The sequence below is a fragment of the Eptesicus fuscus genome, chromosome 9 (genome assembly GCF_027574615.1).
Source record: "Eptesicus fuscus isolate TK198812 chromosome 9, DD_ASM_mEF_20220401, whole genome shotgun sequence".
Taxonomy (NCBI): domain Eukaryota; kingdom Metazoa; phylum Chordata; class Mammalia; order Chiroptera; family Vespertilionidae; genus Eptesicus; species Eptesicus fuscus.
In genome coordinates this window covers 96,772,350-96,795,655 of record NC_072481.1, presented here as the reverse complement: position 1 = coordinate 96,795,655, position 23,306 = coordinate 96,772,350, and the positions used below count along the sequence as shown (strand labels likewise).

Here is a 23,306-nt window from a genome sequence, read left to right as displayed (position 1 = left end):
CCAAGGAAGCTGAATCTTCAGAAGGGTCTAAGGTTCTCATGGTGGGACAAAAGGGAGTCCGGAGTGTGGGGCAATAGCTTTCTCCCAGGCTGATGCCATATGCAGGGGAGTGTCCACACAAGAATGATGGAGACAAGAATTGGAGAATGACTCAGCTAAGAGACCCTGATGGCTCCCACAGCTTCCTCCCCAAAGCCTAAAACCCCAGGCTCTCCTTACACTACTCTAGTCTACTCCACCCTCCCTCTGCCAGAACTCAGGGTGAGTGACTGAGAATGAAATTTTGTGCATTGGCCCTTTTTATTTAATTGATTTTAGAAAGAGAGGTAGGGAGAGGGAGAGAGAGAGAGGGAGAGAGGAGAGAGAGAGAGAGAGAGATACATCAATCAGTTGCCTCCTGTGCACACCCCCACCAGGGGTCAAACCTGAAACATGGGTATGTACCCTGACTGGGAATTGAACCTGCAACCTTTTGGCATAAGGGATGATGCATGTGCATTGGCCCTTTAGGAGGATGCCTGTGTCTCCAGCGGACTCTGTCTCTTTCTGTCAGATAGCAACCCTGCTGCTTTTCACAGCCGGATACTACTTGTAAGCTTCTTCCTTGCTCGGCGCTCGGGGTTTGGGAACCAGGCTTTGGGTTTACACCCCATGCTTCTAACAGGGATCCCCCTGTAGCTGAGATATCTCCCCAGAACCTTAGTTGCTGCCCATGGGAATGGGGACAGCTCTTCTGGTTACTCTGCCCTTCCTACCAATCTCAATAGAGCTTCCTTTGTAAATACTTGTTTATAAGACTCCTATTCAGCTAGTCTTCAGTTGGTTATTTGGAATGATTGTTCTTGAATTTAGTTGTAATCCAGTTTGTTCCTGGGAGGAGGTGATTATAGCTTCCACCTATTCTGCTACCATCTTGAAATCCCCTAGCTCTGCTACTTTCTTCAAAAGAGAAAAAGAAAAAGAATGTAACATCCTTTCTCAATGTGATCCCTTAACATTGCAAAGTATTGGATTGTATATATGTTTAGGGATCTATAAAATGAACTTTGGCTCTTTAGGGCCTAACTTACTACCAAGATTAATGATTGCTAAGGACAACTTGCCCTTGCCCCTTGGATTCCCTGCCCACTTATAAGCTTTAAAAAGCAAAAGATTTCAGTGAAACCATGGAGAATCTTCAGAGTCAATACCCTACCTTTTGATAAAGGGTAAATCTAAGCCATTCTACTAAGTACTGGGGTCCTTTCCAAAGATCAATAGAGTTGGAAGTTCCACTATTTTCCTCAGTAAGCTATGTCAGTGTTTGATATACAGGCATTTGTTGTGTTACTCTCCATCTCTTCTTACAAATTGAAATAAAGAGAAGAAATCTACAGCTGGACTTTCAGTGGTCAAAACAAAAGTTAGATAAGATGAATTTCTTTCTATGTTATATGTTCTAGACAAATTTGTCTCCTGGTATCAACATTATCATCAGACCTGGTCACTATAATATCAGATATTAGTTTATACTACCTTTTACTCCTTTCTCTCTCAAACTCCTGTATAATCTTAACTTGTTTTCTTGGTCCCCAACTTAAAATAAAGGAATGACTTGAGATAAAAAAAAAGAAGAAGAAAATTTGCTAGTTATAAAATACTATAATAACTCAGTGAGAAATGTTGGACTTTCCTGGTGTTGGATAACAATACTCCACAACTATCACAGCACTTACTAGTACATTCTAATTAAAATGTGTGAAAATGCACCTCCTTTGCTACCTTGCTCTCATTAGCTAGGAAGCAATAGTTTGTTTGTCATTGGTTTCAACACCAGAAAATTTTGGTTTTAAGACAAACTGCCTGCTAAAATATCAAAAAAGGAGTGGGCTGAATATGTGACAGAATACAAAATATTTATTCTCACTAAATAAAGATCAATTTATATAATAGAACAATTAAGGGAGAATAGAATTAATAAGTTAATATTTCTAAAGTATTTTAGAAATATAAAACAACAGCTAAACACTAAACTTTGTTGTAGATATTTTTGTATATATGTATCTACTATGTGTGTATGTCAATATACATGTAAAGTATGTATTGTCTCTCTCACTGTACATATACACAATGAACAGTGTATATTAAAACATTACTGCTATTTTTGGAAATATATGTTATGATAAAGAGAATATATGTCTAATTTTAAATTAACACCTGGATTTTCTTCAAAAATAATAGTTGGAAATGATTCAAAGTTAATATTTATTATAAACAAGTTAAAATACTTAAGAATAGACAAGCATAAGATCCATTGCCACCTTATCATGAATGTACATAGTTCACCACTGAAAGTTAGGAGAATCTTAAAATATCTTCTTGGTATAAATGAACAACATCCTTATAACTTTTTAAAGAAAGGTATAGTATTTACATTTTTGACAGTTCAAATTCAGTGAATTTTTATAACTTTAGTTACAGTATATTTATTTTTGTGACTGCATTAGAAAACAAACCAATATTTCAGTGATTTTACTCACTCTAAATGATGAAAATATTCAGAAAATATTTTAGAGAAAAATTCATCCCAATCTTAATAATGATGGAAGCATAGGTGACTTCTTTACAACCACTGAGTTAAAACCAGATGGCAGCATCTACCAGTATCCCAAATGTTTCTGATTCTAGTCCAGTGATCTTACTTTTATAACATACAGACAGCATTGAAAAGAGGTAGGGTAATAATTACACTATTTATAACTCATGGACTATAACTTTTAAAATTTTGTTATTAAAATAGAGAACTAGATCAAAAGAAAAATGGCCAAGAGTTGCAACTGAAGTTTCAACATGAAGTAAATCATTTGAGAAAAAATAATTTGTTTAATATCTATACAAAAAATAAGTCAATTATCCCTTCACTTATAAATAACTAGGGGCCCAGTGCATGAATTTGTGCACCTTGAAAGGAACTGTGGGCCACGAGGCTGCGGTGGGCACAGGGGCAGATCTCGGCCCATCCTCCATGCCCCCACCAGGCCCCTCCCGCCACGGCCCCCGGTCCCCTGTCTGTTGGCAGCCCCACTTCCACTGCCACTGTTGCCGCTACCATGCTCTGATGGTGCTGCCCCTGCTCGCACCTGCTGATAACGCAGAGTGATTGGGGCCAGTGCCAGGAACAGGTGTGAGTAGGGCCGGTGCCATCAGTTGGTGCGAGTGGTGGCTGCTGCCCCAATTACCCCTTAGGAGCAGGGGGAGGTGGAGAAGCCCTCAGGGGCAATTGGGGCTGGCAGCTGCTTCTCTCACCCACTGAAGATGCCAAGTGATTGGGACTGGTGCTGGGATCCAGCAGCGGATGTGAGAGGTGGCTCTGGCACCAGCTGCGGGTGTGAGTGGGGCTGGCACCAGCAGTGGGTGCAAGCAGGGCCGTTGCCTGCAGTGGATGCGAGAGGCGGCTGCCGGCCCCAATCACCCCTCAGGAGCAGGGGGAGGTGGAGAAGCCCTGAGGGGCAATTGGGGCTGGCAGCCGCTGCTCGCACCCGCTGATGGTGCTGAGCGATCAGGGCCGGCGCTGGGTGCTGGCAGCGGGTACGAGCAGCAGCTCTGGTGCCAGCAATAGGTGCAAGACTGTGCAGGACTGTTGTGCACAGGAGCAAAGAATTTTCCATAACCACCAGAGGCTCGTCCTGATGACAGCAACCAGTGCCCCGCCTTGTTCTGGCGCCCCTGCTCACCTGCTCCACCATCCCGCCATGGCCAATGCCACCATGTTACATGCTCTGCCACCTGCTGCCAATGACTGCCATGTTCCGTGCACACCCACTGGTGGTCAGTACACATCATAGCGACTGGTTGTTCGGTTGTTCTGCCATTTGGTCTATTTGCATATTAGGGTTTTTATATATATATATACTAGAGGCCCGGTGCATGAAAATTTATGCACTGGACAGGCGGGTCCCTCAGACCGGCCTGCCCCCTCTCACAGTCCGGGAGCCCTCAGGGGTGGGAGGCAACCCGGCAATCAGGAGAAGGCCATGCCCCCATCACTCCTCTGCTGCTGCCACTGCCGGCAGCACAAGCCTCAGCCAGCCCAGGTTACCCGAGCCTCGGGCAGCCCTGGGAGGCTGGGCAGCTGAAATCTGAGGCTTGCCTGTGCCTCAGGCTGGACCTGGGTGGCTGGGCAGCTGAAATCCGAGGCTTGCCTGTGTCTCGGGCCAGCCCTGGAGGCTGGCCAGCTGACATTTGAGGCTTGCCTGTGCCTCAGGCTGGCCCTGGGTGGCTGTGGGGCTGAGGGGACTGGGGGAATCTAGAGGCAGACACGAAGTGTGGCCAGGCTCACCTGGGGGCGGGCCCAGCCATGCCCCATGCCTGGCACCACAGCAGGGCTGCGGGGACTGGGTACCACCATCTTGTGGCTGTGGGCACCATCATCTTTGAAGGCGTGGCAGTCAATTAGCATATTCCCTCCTTATTGGCTGTGGGCACCACCATCTTTGTGAGGGTGGGATGGTTAATTAACATATTCCTTCTTTATTAGATAGGCTAGATTAATCTCATCATCATTTTTCAATTCCTCACCAGGCTTTTCCTTTTATTAATTGGTTTTTACTTAGGAAATAAATTTAATTTTGTTACCAAAGCTAAAGCACTAAGAAAATTTTGTTTAAAAAATATTTTGTATTATCTTAGATCAAAATATTTTATATTTCTCTTTGAGATATTGGATTTTTATCTCTGGTGGGTTGCATACACTATTAGCTTGCAATTGAAGAGGGATAATAGAATATAAGATTACAATTAAAATCACAGGTTTGTTGTTTGTATGTTAGCATTGATATCATTGCTCTATTTAATAATATGAAATATAAACTACAACTTTTGAGAACAATGGGGAAAAGTTCTGTAAATCAATAATTCCAGATCTGGCAGTCTAAGGTAGTCCAACTGTCCATATCATAATACCCTGAATGGAAACATGGACACAAACACAATAAATAAAGTCATAAAGTAAGAAAAACATAAACTTGATTTCTAAGGTACGTTTAAAATTTTGATGGTGAATATTATTTAAAACTGTGATGTTGAAATGTGGGGCCATTCAATGCATTGTTGTCCCAGGAACAGGACAGAAATGCTCCACCAATAAAATATAAGATAAAATAGAACTTTAACAAAGCTGAAAAAGAAAATGTTAAAAGATGCAATGTGCCAATTTTATTTATTTATTTATTTTTTGCTTAGAAATTTGACCATCTGCTATGTAATAAAAGCTAGCAGGGGTCAGAGTTAATACAAAACAGAATGTGAATATTAATTGTAATATGTATAAATCAATCATTATGATTATCATAAAGGGTTTTTTCTCATAGATGAGAGTACATATATTGCATATATTTAATATTAAGTTAGAGTTTCCAACAGTTGGTGGAATTAATGTAAGTTTTTATGGTAGAATTAAATTTAATATAGTTTATGGGATTCTAAAATCACATCATGAATTTCAGGTGTCCTCACATAAATAAGTTAGTAAAGCACTAATTTTTAAATTAGAAAGAATTTTAATATATATCTGTATATATATACATATATATCTATAATAATAAAAGCATAATATGGAAATTAGACCAGACATCCTTCTGGATGTCCTTCTGGACGAAGCTGGGGCTGCAAGGAAAGCCCGGTCCAGGGTGCCTGCCGGCAGCCATAGGGAAACCCAGGTCCTGGGCACCAGCCGGGGGAAGGAAGGCCTACTCTTGTGTGAATTTCATGCATTGGGCCTCTAATATATGTATATATATGTATGTGTGTATATATATATATAATATATATATGTATATCGATAGATATAGATAGATAGATAGATAGATATAGATAGATATAGATATATAGATAGATAGATAGATAGATAATAGATAGATAGATAGATGATAGATAGATAGATAGATAGATAGATAGATAGATAGATAGATAGATAGATAGATAGATATAGATATAGATATAGATATAGATATATAGATATATATGCATAATCAATTTACTGGGATTAAAATTTTCAATATGAAAACTAACTTTAGCTTTCACATTTCATATGACACTGGGAAAAACATCTGCTTCTGTCACTGAACATTCAATATATTTTTGTACAAAAATCTGAATCCACTTTAGTTCCTTGATTAGAGCCTTCTCTTGTTTGTGTTCTTTCAGGAGCCACTATCAGTGTGATTATTGACGTCAATGTACATATTTCTGTCATCGTTTCTGCACTCATTGCCATTCTGTACACCCTGGTGGGTGGTCTCTATTCTGTGGCCTACACAGACGTTGTACAGCTCTTTTGTATTTTCATAGGACTGGTAAGTGGGGTCATTCGCAGATATTCTTTCTCTCTCTCTCCCTCACCTTCTTTCCTCCCTCCCTCCCTTCCTCTCTTTCTCCCTTCTTTCTTTTCTTTCCTACTTCCTTTCTTCTTTTTCTTTTGTAAAAGATTATTTGGAATTTTATACTAACTCAGCAAAATCTAATAGAAATGTTATTTTTCATCTCGAGTAATACATAGTAAATCACATACCATTAAATGTTAAATCTCTTTATAATTTAATTTAATAAAAATTTCTAGTTGTTTTGTTAGATTTTGCCAGAGAACTGTGCCCTCAGTTTACTTTTTAGAAAGGTCTAAGTCTTCCTTTCCTTCAAGGCTACATCTGCTGGAAGCTTATGTGTGATGTTCCTTTAAGTTTGAAGGCAACACACTTTCCTCAACCTGAAAATTTAAACCTTGATGCTAACCTGTATGAGTCTCTTATCCTTCCCTTACATTAGTGTCAGTTAATCTATAAACACCTCATAGGGCAGAGAAATACTCCTCTTGGAAATACTGTGGGTTTCAATATTAATCATCACTATTTGCCGTCTAAAAACAAAGAAAAGGCTTAATTATTATGTAAGGCACTAAAAATATTTATTATGTATTGCATATACATCCTAGGTTAAATTAGGTAATATATTTGTGCTTTATTAAATAAAAAGTACTGTATAATTATGAGATATGAACATTATTAATATTACATTAAAAGCACTTTTATTTGTTCTGAACACATTTTAGTCAATGTTCATCCTTTGCAAACTGAAATCTTAAAACGTGACCATTGTGCGTTGGCCTGTGTGGTTCAGTAGTTAGAGTGTCAGCCCATGCACCAAAGGGTTGCTGGTTCAATTCCAGGTCCAGGGCAGGTATCTGGGTTGCAGGTTCAGTCCCCAGCACTGGTCTGGGAAAGTGCTGTAGGCAACCAATTGATGTGTCTCTCACATCAATCTTTCTCTCTGTCCCTCTCCATCACTCCTTTCCACTCTCTTTAAAAATAAATGGAAAAATATCCTTGGGTGAGGATTAACAAAAATTTTAAAAAATTGATTATTGTAATTGTATCACACTAATAAAAGAGTACAATGCTAATTGACTGTACTTTCATGACGCCCACCAGCCAATCAGGAATGAGTATGCAAATTAACCCAACAAAGATGGTGGGTTAATTTGCATACACAGGCGTGGAGGGCGAGGGGCGGGGTGGGACACTTGTGTCATCACCATAGCGACGACGCAGGCATGCCGCACTACCCTAGCCACTCCGGGCCTCTGGGCAGTGTGGGAAGGTGGAAAGGCGGCTCCAGGCCTGAGCGAAAAGGCAGCTCTGGCCAGAGCAAAGGTGGTGCCAGCAGCCAGAGGAAGGAAGGCCCATTCTCTCTTTTTTTTTAAATAAATTTTATTGATCTTTTACAGAGAGGAAGGGAGAGGAATACAGAGTTAGAAACATCAATGAGAGAGAAACATTGATCAGCTGCCTCCTGCACACCCCCTACTGGAGATGTGCCCACAACCAAGGTACATGCCCTTGACCAGGATCGAACCTGGGACCTTTCAGTCCACAGGGCGACGCTCTATCACTGAGCCAAATCGGTTAGGGAAGGAAGGCCCATTCTTGCACAAATCTTTGTGCATGGGGCCTCTAGTATTTAATAATATCCACCACCTAAGACATACTGAATATTAAGTAAATGGAATATGCACTCTGTGCTGGCAGCTGTGATGATTTGTGCATGTACATGACATCAGGTGTGTATCCCATAAGAGCAACACCCTTCTGCAAAGGCTATGGACTGAGCTAAGACTACTGATCATGACTCATTTCCTGTGGGTGATCTAAGCACCCTTGGTTCTCCTGGATGTTTTCTTTTTTTTCTTATCATGAAAAGCTTTTGACTCTATTAGTGTTTACACTAGAGACTCAAAAAGGAAAAATGAAGAATGAATTTTATACTCATATCTGGTTCTTTTGTTCTTTACTTCCTTGCATCTCTAATATACAGAAGGAAGATGTAAAAGAATGAATTAGAGTTAGAATTACAGTTTAGCCATTAATTTACATGATTATAATATTTAACAATGATTACAATATTTCCTCTTTTTTTTCTAGATGTTTTATTTCCATTTCCCAGAATTTTACTCTCTTATATTTTAGTTAAATCCAGAAATATTTAAGTAGCTCAAAGACTTCTCATTTTTATTTTTAAATATCCAAAAGCAAGTGACAGTGCTGAGATTCTGAGTTTTCTTAGCATCATCTTAAACTTCCAGAAATAAAGCTCCTTTATGAATGTTGGAGGTGAGGTTAGTTTGGCAGGTGACAGCTCTCATAAAAGATGCAGTTGGTCTTCTAATGAACACAGCTCCAGGGATGAATCTATTTATTCATGATATATTGCTTTGTATGAGACCAGAACTTAAAATACCTAAGTTCATAGATCAAATGTGCTAGTAAAACCATGGCAGGGAAAATATATGTAAGGATGCATTTTAGAGTGGTTTTCTGCTATAAAATGTATCTAATTGATAAAAAATCAAGTTCTGTTGGTTACTACTTCAGGCATTATTAAATTGGTGGAATAAAAGGCTAAATACAATTTCTTCTCTAAGCTTCAAAGTGCTATACGTACATATATAATTAATCAACTTACAGCATAAACCATCTCTTCTTCTCAGATTCTTTAATTCTGTTGATTTTATCATCATCCTACAACTGTGAACTTGAGGTTCATATGTTAGTTATTTTTCCCTCTGACCTCTTTTTTCTTATTGTAATTGAAGACTGTTAAATCTTTCTTTATAATTATTTTTTGTAACAATATCTTTCATTTCCAATATCATTACTCAGCTTCAGGGCTTTATATGGGTTATATCAGTGCCATATTATAACTCTTCGTGACTTCTCCCTTTTTCTAAACTCACTGTTCATGTCTATGATAAAAAAATGAAGAAGACATTCTACTAAAATATTTTTTAAATCCAGAAGGAATTCCTCTAGCTTCTAGTTGAAACAAAACAAAATCAAAATCTCTTAGCTTGCAATTCAAGGTTCTCTCCACATATCTCTCTCTATGTATCCCATTTCCCTAAGCCACCACCATGCAAGCAAAGCTCCTAACCCAACAGTGTGTACATGCACGCACGCATACACACACACACACACACACACACACACACACACACACACACACACACTATATTCTGCTGTTTACCTTGTTCCACATAGACCACCTGTCCCTTTACTTGCTTCTTCTTCTACAAATTAGGTACTAGAATCATTCATGAAGGTTTGTTTCATCTACCAATTTCTCAATCAAGTCTTTGCTTGTCACTTTAATGAATGGTTATCTTTTTTCTAATATATATATATATATCTTACTTAATAATAGACAAATATCCAAATTGACCGTACCTTCGCTTATGCCCATGATTGGCCAGGAGGCATGGGGAGGCGGGACTCGGGGTGGCCAGGGAGGCTGATTGGGCTGGAAGGACGCTGAGCTAGCGTCGCCAGCGGCGGCGTGAGCTCAGTGTCTGTGCCATGACTGTGCTGCGGCACAGAAGGAGCCTCTGGGGCAGCAAGCCCAGCTCCCACCACGGACCATCAAAAGCGGGGAGCTGGGTGCCTGTCCGCTCTGGCACCAGGCATGGCGGAGGCTTCTGAAAGGCCTGGTGCACCAGCGAACAGGCACCAAGCTCCCCCGCGATCGAAAGCGAAAGCGTGGGAGCTGGGTGCCTGTCCGCTCTGGCACCAGGATGGCAGGTTAGACCTAGGGGACCATACACGTGCATGATTTAATCATGCACTGGGCCTCTAGTATATATATATATATATATATATATATACACACACACACACACACACACACACACACACACACACATACACACACACACATATATTACATTACATTATATTATACTAGAGGCCCAGTGCACAAAATCACAAAATTCATGCAGGGGTGGTGATCCCTCAACCTGGCCTGCACCCTCTCCAATCTGGGACCCCTTGAGGGATGTCCGACTGCACTCGCAATCCAGGACTGCTGGCTCCTAACCACTCGCCTTCCTGCCTGCCTGATCACCCCTAACCCCTCTGCCTGCCTGCCTGATTGCCTGTAATTACTCCCCTTCTGGCCTGATTGCCCCTAACTGCCCCCCCTGCTGGCCTGATAGCCCCTAACCACCTCTGCCTCACTCCGCACCCAGGACCCAGGCTTCCTTCCCTCTGGACGGCTGCAGGTACCCAGGACCCAGGCCGGCTTCGCCCGGGCTACAGCCGCAGGTGCCCAGGACCACACGGCAGGCACCTTGTCCCTCTCCTGGGTGGCAATTGCAGGTGCTGGAGCCCAGGATGGCAAGGCAGGCGGCTTGTTCCTCTCCTGAGCCACAGGCACAGGTGCTGGTGCCCAGGACCATGGGGCAGGTGGCTTGTTCTTCTCCTAGGCCGCAGGTGCAGGTGTAGCCTCTGACACCCAGGACCATGGGGCGGGTGGCTTGTCCCTCTCCTGGGCCACAGGTGCAGATGCAGCCTCTGATGCCCAGCACTGTGGGACAGGTGGCTTGTCACTCTCCAGGGCCACAGGCACAGCCGCTGGTGCCTGGGACTGTGAGGCGCGTGCTGGTCCCTCTCCCAGGCCAAAGCCCTAGCCTCTGGCACCCGGGACCCGGGGTGTGCAGCTTGTCCCTCTCCTGGGCCAGGCTGGGCCACAGGCACAGGTGCAGCCTCTGGCACCCGGGACCGCAGGGCGGGCAGCTTGTCCCTCCCCACGCTGCAGACTGGCTGGTCCCCATTTCTTTCTTGCAAGCTTATTTTTGCCTGGCTGGTCCCCATTCCTCTCTCGCGAGCTCATTTGTGCCTGGCTGGTCCCCATTCCTCTCTCGTGAGCTCATTTGTGCCTGGCTGGTCCCCATTCCTCTCTCCTCAGTGTTGAGTGTCTGAGTTGTTACAGTGTGATGGCATGAGGGCGTGACAACTCATTTGCATATTAGCTCTTTATTATATAGGATTCTATTATACTAGAGGCCCAGTGCATGAAATTTGTGCATTGGTGGGTGAGGGTCCCTTAGCCCAACCTGAACCCTCTCGCAATCCAGGAACCCTCAGGTGATGTCTGACTGCCGATTTAGGCCCAATACCTGTGGGATGGGGCCTAAACTGGCAGTCAGACATCCCTCTAGCAATCCGGGACTGCTGTCCCTAACTGCTCACCTTCCTGCCTGCCTGAATACCCCTAACCACTTTGCCTGCCTGCCTGATCGCCCTAACCACCTCTGCCTTGGCTCCTTCCACAATGGCTTCATCAAGAAGGACATCCAGAATGATGTCCGGAAGGTCATATGGCTGTCCAGTCAAATTAGCATATTACTCTTTTATTATTATATATTATATTATATTATATTATATTATATTATATTATTATTATATTATATTATATTGTATTGTATTGTATTATATTATATTGTATTGTATTATATTATATTATATTGTATTGTATTATATTATATTATATTATATTATATTATATATTATATTATATTATACTAGAGGCCCGGTGCATGAAATTCGTGCATGGGAGAGGGAGGTGATTGGGCCTAAACAGGCAGTTGGACATCACTCTCACAATCCAGGACTTCTGGCTCCAAACCGCTTGCCTGTCTCTGCCTGATTGCTCCTAACCTCTTCTGCCTGCCAGCCTGATCAATGCCTAACTGCTCCCCAGCCGGCCCAATTGCCCCTAACTACCCTCCCCTGCAGGCCAGGGTCCCCTCCAACTGCCCTCCCTTGCTGACCTGGTCACCCCCAACTGCCCACAACTTCCCTCCCCTGCTGGCCTTATCACCCACAACTGCCCTCCCTCACAGGCCTGGTCCCTCCCAACTGCCCTCCCCTGCAGGCCGTCTTGTGGTGGCCATCTTGTGTCCACATGGGGGCAGCTATCTTTGACCACATGGGGGTGGCCATCTTGTGTCTTGGAGTGACAGTCAGTTTGCATATTACTCTTTTATTATATAGGATTATATTCTCAAGTTTAATGTTCTCTCTCCAAAGTTTCTAGTGACTTCTTCTCTACTTGACATTATTGGTACAATTAAACACAGAAGTAGACAATATGTTACTTTAACTTCTCTATATCAGTATTCATGATGTTCCCCAGAGAACATAATTCCAGTTTCTTCTCTGTCTGAACAAGAGAAACTACTGAGCTATGTGGTCTATGAGAAAAAAACAAGAACTAGGTGGCTAAGTCTTGCACATACTAAACAGTTAAAAAATATTTGCCTAACAATCTTATGTCACTGGTTACAGTGGATCAGCGTCCCTTTTGCACTGTCACATCCTGCAGTTACCGACATTGGGTTTACATCTACACATGCCAAATACCAGGCTCCTTGGCTGGGTACCATTGAATCATTTGAAGTCTACACTTGGCTTGACAGTTTTCTGTTGTTGGTAAGTGGTGTCTTATCTGATAAACGCAACCTAATTTTTTTTTCCTAAAATCAAATGCATTTTTAAGATTTGAATGTTTCTATGTAAATTTCACCTACTGGCTCATGACCATTTCTGAATCTACTACTTTCTATGGAAGGATGGAGCTGACTGGTGTCAAAGTGGAGAGCAAGTGAGACCTTAAAGGATAATGGCCATGGGATTGTTTGTATACATTTCTGTTGTGCTGTAAATGAAGGAACCCCATGCCATACTCCCAGATACCTCCTCAATGTGAGGGCCAAGCCAGCTAAAAATTTTCACTTGTATTTTGAATTAGGCCTTAAAAGTCAAATTCTTCTGAAATAGTTAACTCATTTAGTCTCTACATAGTAAGTAAACTAGTGGTCCTACAGCCTTATGTGTCAGAGACAAACTAGGAAAGGCATCCTCAGGGATGAAGGTCTGGGCAGTTTGAGGCGACCTGGGAATGACAGAACCTTGGGGCAGAGGTGCTGTCAGTGAGAAGTGAGTACAAAAGAAATAAAGGCAGATCACAGATTAAGAGAAGAGGGAAAAACAAAGGGACCTACCTGCCAGATTTTGTGACTTTGCTAATTAGGAGGATTTTGTGTAAAATAAAACAATTTTTATATCAAAATTAAGGGGAAATTGTTTATTTTTTTCTCTTTAGGTGGTTCACAATTTATTGTGATTGCACTTTGTCTTTGTGGCACTTGTTAACTTTTAGCACTGAAATTAGATGTATCTGTCTCAGTAAAGAATATCCTGGTAAGAAGGCAGGAGAACAAGAACAAAAAATGTTTCTTATGGAGGTGAGGGGTTTTCTTTTCCAAGGATTGTTACAAAATGTATTAGCTAAAGTTATTCTTAAATGGGTCACAATTTTTAATTTAATGGAGAAAGTATCAAACATTATATGTATATGTAACTGTACCTGCACAGTGGGTATGTTATGGTATATGGAAGAGATGAGGAGACTCAGAAATGGTAGGCAATTTGTTAATAATAAATGGGGGGGTATGAACTCATGTAATACCTTAATCAATTAAAAAATTGAAAAAAAAAAAAAAATAAATAACACCATTGTCTGAGTAAGACATTGAAATAGAGATGAAGCAAAACCCCAAGGTCCTTTCTTCTATACCAATTAGTCCTCAGGTTTGATAACCTTCAAGATAAAGCATTATATCCAATGACTGCTAAAGTTTTTCCAGCTCAAAAAGTCATATAGTTAAGTCATATTCATTCTTTAAGTTGTAAAATAAGTTGAAATGAATGAATGACTAAACTGTAGAAGTGAGCCTTGAAACGTCTCACCAATGGTCTATGATCTTCCACTTTTCATACAAATGGCTGTCAGATCCTGGTCATGATACTCTCAGGGTCTCTCTTAATCCCATTCTGAACTTCCCACTGTCCCTGGACTAGCATAAGGTAAGGCTGACAGCTTTTCTCACCTGGCCTATTGTGATATCCCATCAGTGGTCTCCCTGAAGTCAGCCCTCGCACCTCTCACTCCTCCATGCCCATTTTCCACCTGGCCCTCAGAGCTCCTGTTTGTCAGTGGAGGTCAGATTTTACCCTACTTGTGACCTAAATATCAAGAGAGATTGGTATGTGAGTTATTATATATCAACTTATAGAATCAGTGATATTATTGAACAATATTCATTTACATGGAAGAGGTTAATAATATGTTGATTTACAGGTTGCAAAACAAAAGTTTAGAAAGAATATAGACTTGAGACATGGGATAATGAATTTTAGAACTTTTTTTCCCTTTTTATCTTTTACTTTTAAATATGTATGGATTTTATGACAAAGGAATTGTTCTGGAATCAGTATGTGCCAGGCACTCTAAATTGGCACAGATGTGACAATGACTAACTAGATGGGTTTTCCTGAATTGAGAGCTGGGTGAGAGAAACAGGCAATTATAGAATCAACTTCAATATGCTGTGATATGGGAAACCCATTCACCAATTCATTCATTCATTCATTCATTCATTCATTCATATGATATATATTTATTAAATACCAACTCTATGCCAGTCAGAGGAATGTGACAGCAATGAATGGGAAGGTATTTTCCCAACCTCCCCTCTAGCCATTCCCACATACCCTGACCTCCAGTTCCACAAAACACATAATGTTCTCATAGCTGCTTCATCATTCTTTTTCTTTCTTTCTTTTCCTATTGGATTCTCTGCCAGGTACTCTCTTCTCTCTCCATCTCCATCTAGTGACACTCTCCCAGTACCTAAGGACTTATTCAGATATCATTTCTGTGGTTTCCCTAATTACCAGGCAGTTGTCCTTCATTGTGCCTTTCTACCCCTTAGTTACCCCCAAGTAAGTAATTGCTTCTCACTTCTGTTTCCATACACACTTCTGATAGCAGGCAATGCATTATATAATAGTTCAATGTCACCAAGCTTTTTTCACAGTATTTCCTCAATATGAATTTTAAATACACTCTCAATGTAGGTAAATGTACTATAAACTATTTATATACACTTTACTGATACATTGTATAAATACTTTAATAATAGCCATATGAGATTTAGGCATGAGGTAAAATGAGTACAAATAGAAGTTCTGATAATTTGGATGCCAAATGCATTGTCTGGAGGCTCTGCACACTCCGCTTTGGAGAACCCTGCACTGCGCTGACTCTCTGGTGGACAGCGGCCCAGAGCAGAGCCATCCCTGCTCATCTTTGTGCTCTGACAACCATTACCTTGCCGGGCACATACCGGAGTTCAGAAACATTCATTGGGCTGTACTGATTCAGATTTTAAAACTCCAGGTTTTCAGAATCTTAATTTTTTGAGACAATTTTGTGGTTAGGACCTCCAGATAAGAACAAAGAGACTTCTAGGACATTGTAATTCAGCTTAGAGGAGGTAGATTTAGGAAAAGATCGTCTTGTGTAATTACAAAGGAAAAGAACTGGAAGAAATTCTGCACAATTGTAAATATAACAAAATAATAACCATTGAGGTGTGTGGCATGTAGGACCATTCTTTATACTTTAGTGATATACATACAGTTATTCTGAAAGTAATTGCATAAATGTAATCTCATGATAAAAGTATCTAATACATGCTATTTGCCTCCAATAACATTCTGAGTCCCTTTGGTTCCCATGCAGATGTTGGGTGGAATCCCATGGCAAGCCTACTTCCAGAGAGTCCTCTCTTCATCCTCAGCCACCTATGCTCAGGTGCTATCCTTCCTGGCAGCTTTTGGATGCCTGGTGATGGCTATACCATCTATACTCATCGGGGCCATTGGAGCATCAACAGGTACCTCTCTTGAAGCTTCACATTGACCCATTTAGGCTCCAGCAAAGTTACCAGTTACCACAGTCCACAGCTACTCTCCCTCTCCCACTTTCCTCTTTATCTCCACATAGTCCATTGTTATAGTGTTCAACAAATTGTATTATACATTTGTAGTCTCCAAACATTTTTCAACTTGTCATCCCACCAATATAATATTTATAATCATCCCCTCCCCAAGCATTGTTATATTTATCAACTGTGTATATGTAATCCTACCAGCAGTTTTACTCAATCAAGGTACAGTTCACATGTGCGGAGGAGGAGAGGAACTCTTTAAAAAAATCCCAATTTCTGTCTCAACCCACAGGAATTTTACTTTAATAATCTAAGATAGAGCCAGTGACCAGGGTTTTTAAAATCCCCTTGATGAGTAAAGTACATCCAGAAGTTTGCCTGTCATTACCATGACCACTTTAAACCAGAAAGTGCTGCTTTACCTTTTAATTGTTTGTTAATTAAGTTTTTCTTCTTGGAGAAATCAGTCAATAAGTGTGTAGATAAAGATAAACTAAGGCACTAAGTCTCTTAGAGAATAACCTATTCAAACTGGTAAAAAGAGCATTATAAAATGTTTGTCTCCCAGTTAGACTCTATCTCGAACATTTTTTAAAATCTCACCCTTAATTTTATTGAACTTATTGATTATTCCTGAATTGTATGTTCCCATGTTATACAGATTTTGAGTATTTTACACAAATATGTCATATTAGCCCTGTAGGTTCAGCTAATTAAAATAGACTCCAGAAGTTGACCTTTTACTCTGTTGTGCTTGTAAATATTATCCAGGATGATACCCACAGTTTGTAGAGCTATTTACTGGATGACAAATTTTAAGAGAGCAGTTATGGTTCATATTGCATGCTCTTTATTCCAGTTGTACATCCATGATATAAGCAAACACTTAAAAACAATATCTGATAATGGTGACTGAGTGCCTTTGAATAAAATATAGCATTTATGTCACAATCAGAAGACAGATCTGGAAATTAGTGTATGTGTGTGTGTTGCAGGACAATCTACTGAAAAAATATAAAGCTTATTTTTTTATAGATTAAGTATACATTTTGATTGCTGTTATTTCTGATATCATGACATATCAGTTAATGCTATAAAATTGGCTTCATCAAATCATGGCTTTAACAATTGTAATGGAAAATGGGGAGAAGAAAAAATGGCAAGATCCAAGGGAAAAGACTCCCATTTGATTCTGTAATCATGATATTACAGAAGTTAAACAAATAAAAAAGAACTATCTTAATGTACCTGTATTCTTTAGCATATGCTAGTACAGAAGTACCCCATTATCCATGCAGGATACATTCCAAGGCATGCAATGAATGCCTGAAATTGAAGATAGTACCAAATCTCATACAGTAAGTCCTCACTTAACATCACTGATAGGTACTGTGACTTTAAGCAAAATGATGTATAATGAAATCAACTTTACCATAGGCAAATTGGTAACAAGCAAGAGTTAAGTTCCTATAAGATCCCATCAATAATATAACAAAACTAGAGGCCCGGTGCACAAAATTCATGCACTCAGGGGGCGTCCCTCAGGCTGGCCTGCACCCTCTCGCAGTCCGGGAGCCCTCAGGGGATGTCCGACTGATGGGGAGCAGGCTTAAGACAGCAGTGGGACATTCTAAGCACTGCCATGGAGGTGGGAGAGGTTCCAGCCACCGCCGCTGTGCTCACCAGCCATGAACCCAGCTTCTGGCTGAGCAGTGCTCCCGCTTTGGGAGCGCACTGACCACCAGAGGGCAGCTTCTCCATTGAGCAGGATCTGGCCGAAACTGGCTCTCTGACATCCCCTGAGGGGTCATGGATTGTGAGAGGATGCAGGCCAGGCCTAGGGACCCCACTGGTGCAAAATCGGGGCCGGGGAGGGACGTGGGAGGTTGGCCAGCTGGGGAGGTACCGCGGGAGGGCTCCAGGGCATGTCTGGCCCATCTTGCTCAGTCCCAATAAGCTGGACCTCAGCAGCAAGCTAACTTATCAGTTGGAGTGTCTGCCCCCTGGAGGTCAGTGCATGTCATAGCAAGTGGTTTAGCAGCCTTGGTATATCATTAGCATATTACACTTTGATTGGTTGAATGAATGACCAGATGACCAGACACTTAGCATATTAGGCTTTTATTATATAGGATGACACTGAATGAAATGACATTATTCAAAGACCTGCTGTATATACTATGTTTTATTTTATACATACACTAGAGGCCCGATGCACAAAATTTGTGCAAGGGGCTCAGCCCTCGCAGCCCCAGCTTCTTCCAGAAGGTTGTCCAGAAGGACATCTGGTCTAATTAGCATATTATGCTTTTATTATTATAGGTACCTATGATTAACTTTAACATACGTTAGGCACAGTAATAGATTAACAACAATAACTAATAATAAAATAGAAGAATTATAACAGTATGCTGTAATAAAAGTGATGTGAATGTGGTTTTTATTTCTCTCAAAATATCTTATTGTGTGGTACTCATCCTTCTTTTTCTTGTGATGAGGTGAGATGATGCAATGCCTACATAATGAGATGCAGTGAGGTGACTGGCATAGGCACAGTGACACCGCATAAGGGTTACTTAAGCATAAACACTGTGATACCAGACAGCTACTGATACCACAGTGATGGATGGGTAGGAGCGTGTATAGCATGTATGCATCTCTGGCCAGATTGGGTGGGACCATGTAAGACTGAATCACACACTAAAATGTGGTGCAATTTAAAACATATAAATTGTTTATTTCTTGAATTTTCTAATTTCAGATTGTGGTTGATAGTGAGTAACTGAAGGCAGTGAAAGCAAATCCATAGATGGGGAACTACTGTATAACTAAATATTAAAGGAGCTATCTATTAAGAAATACTTATGTTTCAAATCCTTTTACCACAGAGTCCAAAAACCTTCTGAAAATTTCAGCCTGGTGTCTGCACTATTTTTAAAATATGTTTTTATTGGTTTTAGAGAGAGAGGAAGGGAAAGGGAGAGAAACATCTATGAGAAAGAAAAATCAATGAGCTGTCTCTTGCACACCCCCTACTGGAAATACAGTCTGCAACCCAGGCACGTGCCCTGATCAGGAATCCAACTAGTGCCTTCTTCCTGCAGAGAATGATGTTCAACCAACTGAGCCAAACAGGCCAGGCATATCTGCACTTTTTAATCAATAAAAAGGGAATTTCCTTTATCTATCATACTTCCTATTTGTAGTAGCTGAAAGCTGATGCAAAGAGGAATTTAATTGGGAAGAAGTAATGCTGAGGAAGCTCCAAACCCAAGTTTATATACAGAAAGAGGATGAGTGAGAATAGCCCCAGTATTGTCTTCATCCATTTACGCATTTATAACTGAAGACTAAGGAATGCAACATTGTGTATGATCAAATGATTGAAGAAATCATCTATGTTTCAGTTTAATACTTTTTATATGATTCTGTACAATGGAATGTCACAATTTCAGAAGATATAGGTATGTAGGTAGGTAGGTAGATAGATAGATAGATAGATAGATAGATAGATAGATAGATTGTAGATGATAGATAGATAAATGATAAGTAGATCTATCACAATCATATTCTGTGCTGGTCTTTTGAATAAGACTAAATATAACCAAAATCCATTACAAGCCAGGGCCTATAAGATAATTTCACTTGACCAGTACATGGATGTCCCACCTAATTAGACTAACATACCTAGAGTAATTAGACTTCCCACCTAATTAAGCTAATTCATACATTCTGAATTTGTCTTAAAAACTATCTAGTAAATAGGATGACCCCAGATTGACAAAGAACATATGACTTTTGGTTCTTCTTATGCTTTTTTTTCTATTCAATAGACTGGAACCAGACTGCATATGGGATGCCAGATCCCAAAAGCAATGAAGAAGCAGACATGATTTTACCGATTGTTTTGCAGTATCTCTGCCCTGTGTACATTTCTTTCTTTGGTCTTGGTGCAGTTTCTGCTGCTGTTATGTCATCAGCAGATTCTTCTATCTTATCAGCAAGTTCAATGTTTGCTCGAAACATCTACCAGCTCTCATTCAGACAAAATGTAAGAAGGATGTTTTAAATGTTACATTCTTGTTTTGTTGTTGTCTTTGTTAGTATATTTATTATGTATTTAATATTGCGTACTTATTAATATTATGTATTAAAATTTGACCCTACTTTCATTAAGCACATAAGGTTAAATAATGATGAATTTTACTTATGCTATATATGGATATTTTAATGCATGTTATCATTCATGATAATAAGGAAGGAAACAAAGCAATATAACTATTTCCCAAGATGTTCAGTTACATTGTTACAATTTAAACCCTCCTGTCTAGTGAAAGAGTAATGAAATCTAAAATATCTTAGAATAACTTTGAGTTTAATTAAAGATGTTAAGAAACTTGAGAACCCTAGTAGAAGCAGAACATGGTAAATTATTTCATGGGGATTTGTGTTAACATCTGTCCTACTCTTCACTTGACTCTCAAGTCCACCTTTGTCCAAAACTAGTCTCCCAATTTGGTTTCTTTGCTACATCTAGTGGCTGTAGAACATCATGCTACTGTGGGCTACTGAGGGCCCCTCAGCCCTTCTCCACCTTCTTCCTTGACTAAGGCTTGCCTTTCTCTAGATTTTCTAGGTCACTGTTAACAAAATGTTCTCACTTGTTTTTGAAGGTGGTAGCCTTAAAGATGGTAGGGTTCCTATGGAGAGAAGAAGCAAGGATAAACCATGCCTCCTCCCTGCCACATAATAACTATTCCATAATATGTAAAATGAGCAAATCCCCTACCTTTGTGCTCTTCTTCTGTGACAGCAGGTTAGCTCAGCTCACCACTGCCCCTGCACAGTCTTGGAAAGGTGTGGGTGGTCTGTTCCTGCATGCTGTGCTCAGCAACCTTCCCTAAGGCCCACCAGGGAGGCCAGCTAGATTGCTTGCTTCATAGGATGTGGTTTAGGTTGGTTTTTCCCATAGGTTGAGCCAATGGAAAGCAGGAAATTCTTTTGACCAGCTGTGGTAATTTCTTGCAGGCATCAGACAGGGAAATCGTGTGGGTCATGCGAATCACAGTGTTTGTGTTTGGAGCTTCTGCAACAGCTATGGCACTGCTCACAAAGACCGTTTACGGGCTCTGGTACCTCAGCTCAGACCTCGTTTACATCATCATCTTCCCGCAGCTTCTCTGCGTGCTCTTCGTCAAGGGAACCAACACGTATGGAGCCGCCGCAGGTTATGTTTCTGGCCTCTTCCTGAGAATAACTGGCGGGGAGCCGTATCTGTACCTGCAGCCCTTGTTCTTTTACCCCGGCTATTACTCTGATAAGAATGGCATATACAATCAGAGGTTCCCCTTTAAAACTCTGGCCATGGTGACCTCATTCTTAACCAACATTGGCATTTCTTATCTAGCCAAATACCTATTTGAAAGTGGAACCTTGCCACCAAAATTAGATGTGTTTGATGCTGTTGTTGCAAGGCACAGTGAAGAAAACATGGATAAGACCATTCTGGTCAAAAATGAAAATATTAAATTAGATGAACTTACACCTGTGAAGCCCCGACAGAGCATAACTCGCAGCTCAACTTTCACCAATAAGGAGGCCTTCCTTCACATGGATTCCAGTCCCGAAGGGTCTGGGGCTGAGGATAATTTACAATAGCCCATCTAAACAAAACACTGCTTTCTCAGACTTATGTAGCAGGCTAATGCTGGAGGGATGGTGTGCAGCATGTAAATATATATTTAAAAATAACATCCAGGAAGACAAAAATCCATATAAAAATGCACCTGTACAAGTACAGGCCACACTAGAAGAAGTACCTATGAAAGCATCAGCTTTGTTTCTCATTTCTGTTTCTCAATCTCACTTGGTTTTGTCTCTGGATAGTTTTCCTAAATATTCAGTAATAAGTAAAGCCCCACGCAAAGAACAGAGGGCCAAACGGAGTATCTTTATTATGAAAAAATGAAATAGAGATGAAGGAACCAAGGCAATTAGGTCATTTGATCCAGACCTTGTCTGCTAACACACTGGTGAATGTAGTTTAATCACCTCTAGAAGCTATGAGCATAACGCAGTTACACCAATGAATGATGCAACGAATGAGCCAGCTGATTTTCTTGAAGGATGATGTATCCCTTAACTCGTGTTCTTAACTATAGCACATGTTGAATATGCAATGTGTTTTTCTTTTAATAGCGGCATGTATTACTCTGAGCATAGGCAAAGCAAACACAAAATCTATTTTATGGTGATTTTTTTATGTGTAGGATGATAGGAAAATAGAATTCATCTGTGTGGAGGAGCCCTGGCTTCTTTGAGTGTGTCCCCAGCCACTGTGTGCACTGAGGAGAGTACCTGGGGCAAGGAAGACATGGCTAGTGGGCAACCTTAAAACCATAAATACAAAAGGTCATTAAGAAGAAGTAACAGGAAAAACAGTGGATTTTTATCTTCATCTTAAGTTTATAAAGTTCTGATTCATGATTAAAGAAGTAATGTCTTGGCTTGGAAGTAAACTTGAGCCATATGTAAGGTGAGGTAGCTCCATAGTACCAATTAAGGCTAATGAGAGACAAACTGCAAGTCCTGACAGGAGTAAAACTAGAAAAATAAAACCCACCAATTTTATTTATGTATTTATTTATTTTTTATTTTATTTTAATTTTTATTACACTTTATATTCAACATTATATACACTGAGTGGCCAGATTATTATGATCTCTGAACACATAATAATCTGGCCTCTCATATATATATATTTGAGGCCCAGTGCATGAATTTGTGCATGGGTGGGGTCCAGCCAGCCTGGCCAGGGGGAGGGGACATGGGTGGTTGGCCGGCCTGCCTGCTGATCAAACTCCTGGTCGAGAGGACAATTTTCATATTAGCCTTTCATTATATAGGATATACACTGAGTGGCCAGATTATTATGCGTTCAGAGATCATAATAATCTGGCCACTCAGTGTATTTTACAGGATGATCACCCTGATATTTTCAGTACCCACCTGGCACCATACATAGTTACTACAATATTACTGAATTTATTCCTTAATTATATTTCACATCCCTCTGACTATTCTGATTACCAATTTGTACTTTTTAATTCATTCATTTGTATTTATGAGGATAATTTATTTCTAAGAG

General features: G+C 40.5%; 1 protein-coding gene across 1 annotated transcript in view; it reads left to right on the top strand.

Annotated features, from left to right (window-relative positions):
• Window positions 1-21,817, top strand: part of SLC5A7 (solute carrier family 5 member 7) — a 32,779-nt gene extending 10,962 nt beyond the window's left edge. The window contains exons 4-8 of the mRNA XM_008154101.3: window positions 6,184-6,332; window positions 12,651-12,794; window positions 15,952-16,105; window positions 19,993-20,210; window positions 21,188-21,817. Coding sequence (XP_008152323.2) covers window positions 6,184-6,332; window positions 12,651-12,794; window positions 15,952-16,105; window positions 19,993-20,210; window positions 21,188-21,817 — 1,295 coding nt within the window. The remainder of the gene's footprint in view (window positions 1-6,183; window positions 6,333-12,650; window positions 12,795-15,951; window positions 16,106-19,992; window positions 20,211-21,187) is intronic.
• Window positions 21,818-23,306: the final 1,489 nt, after the last annotated feature.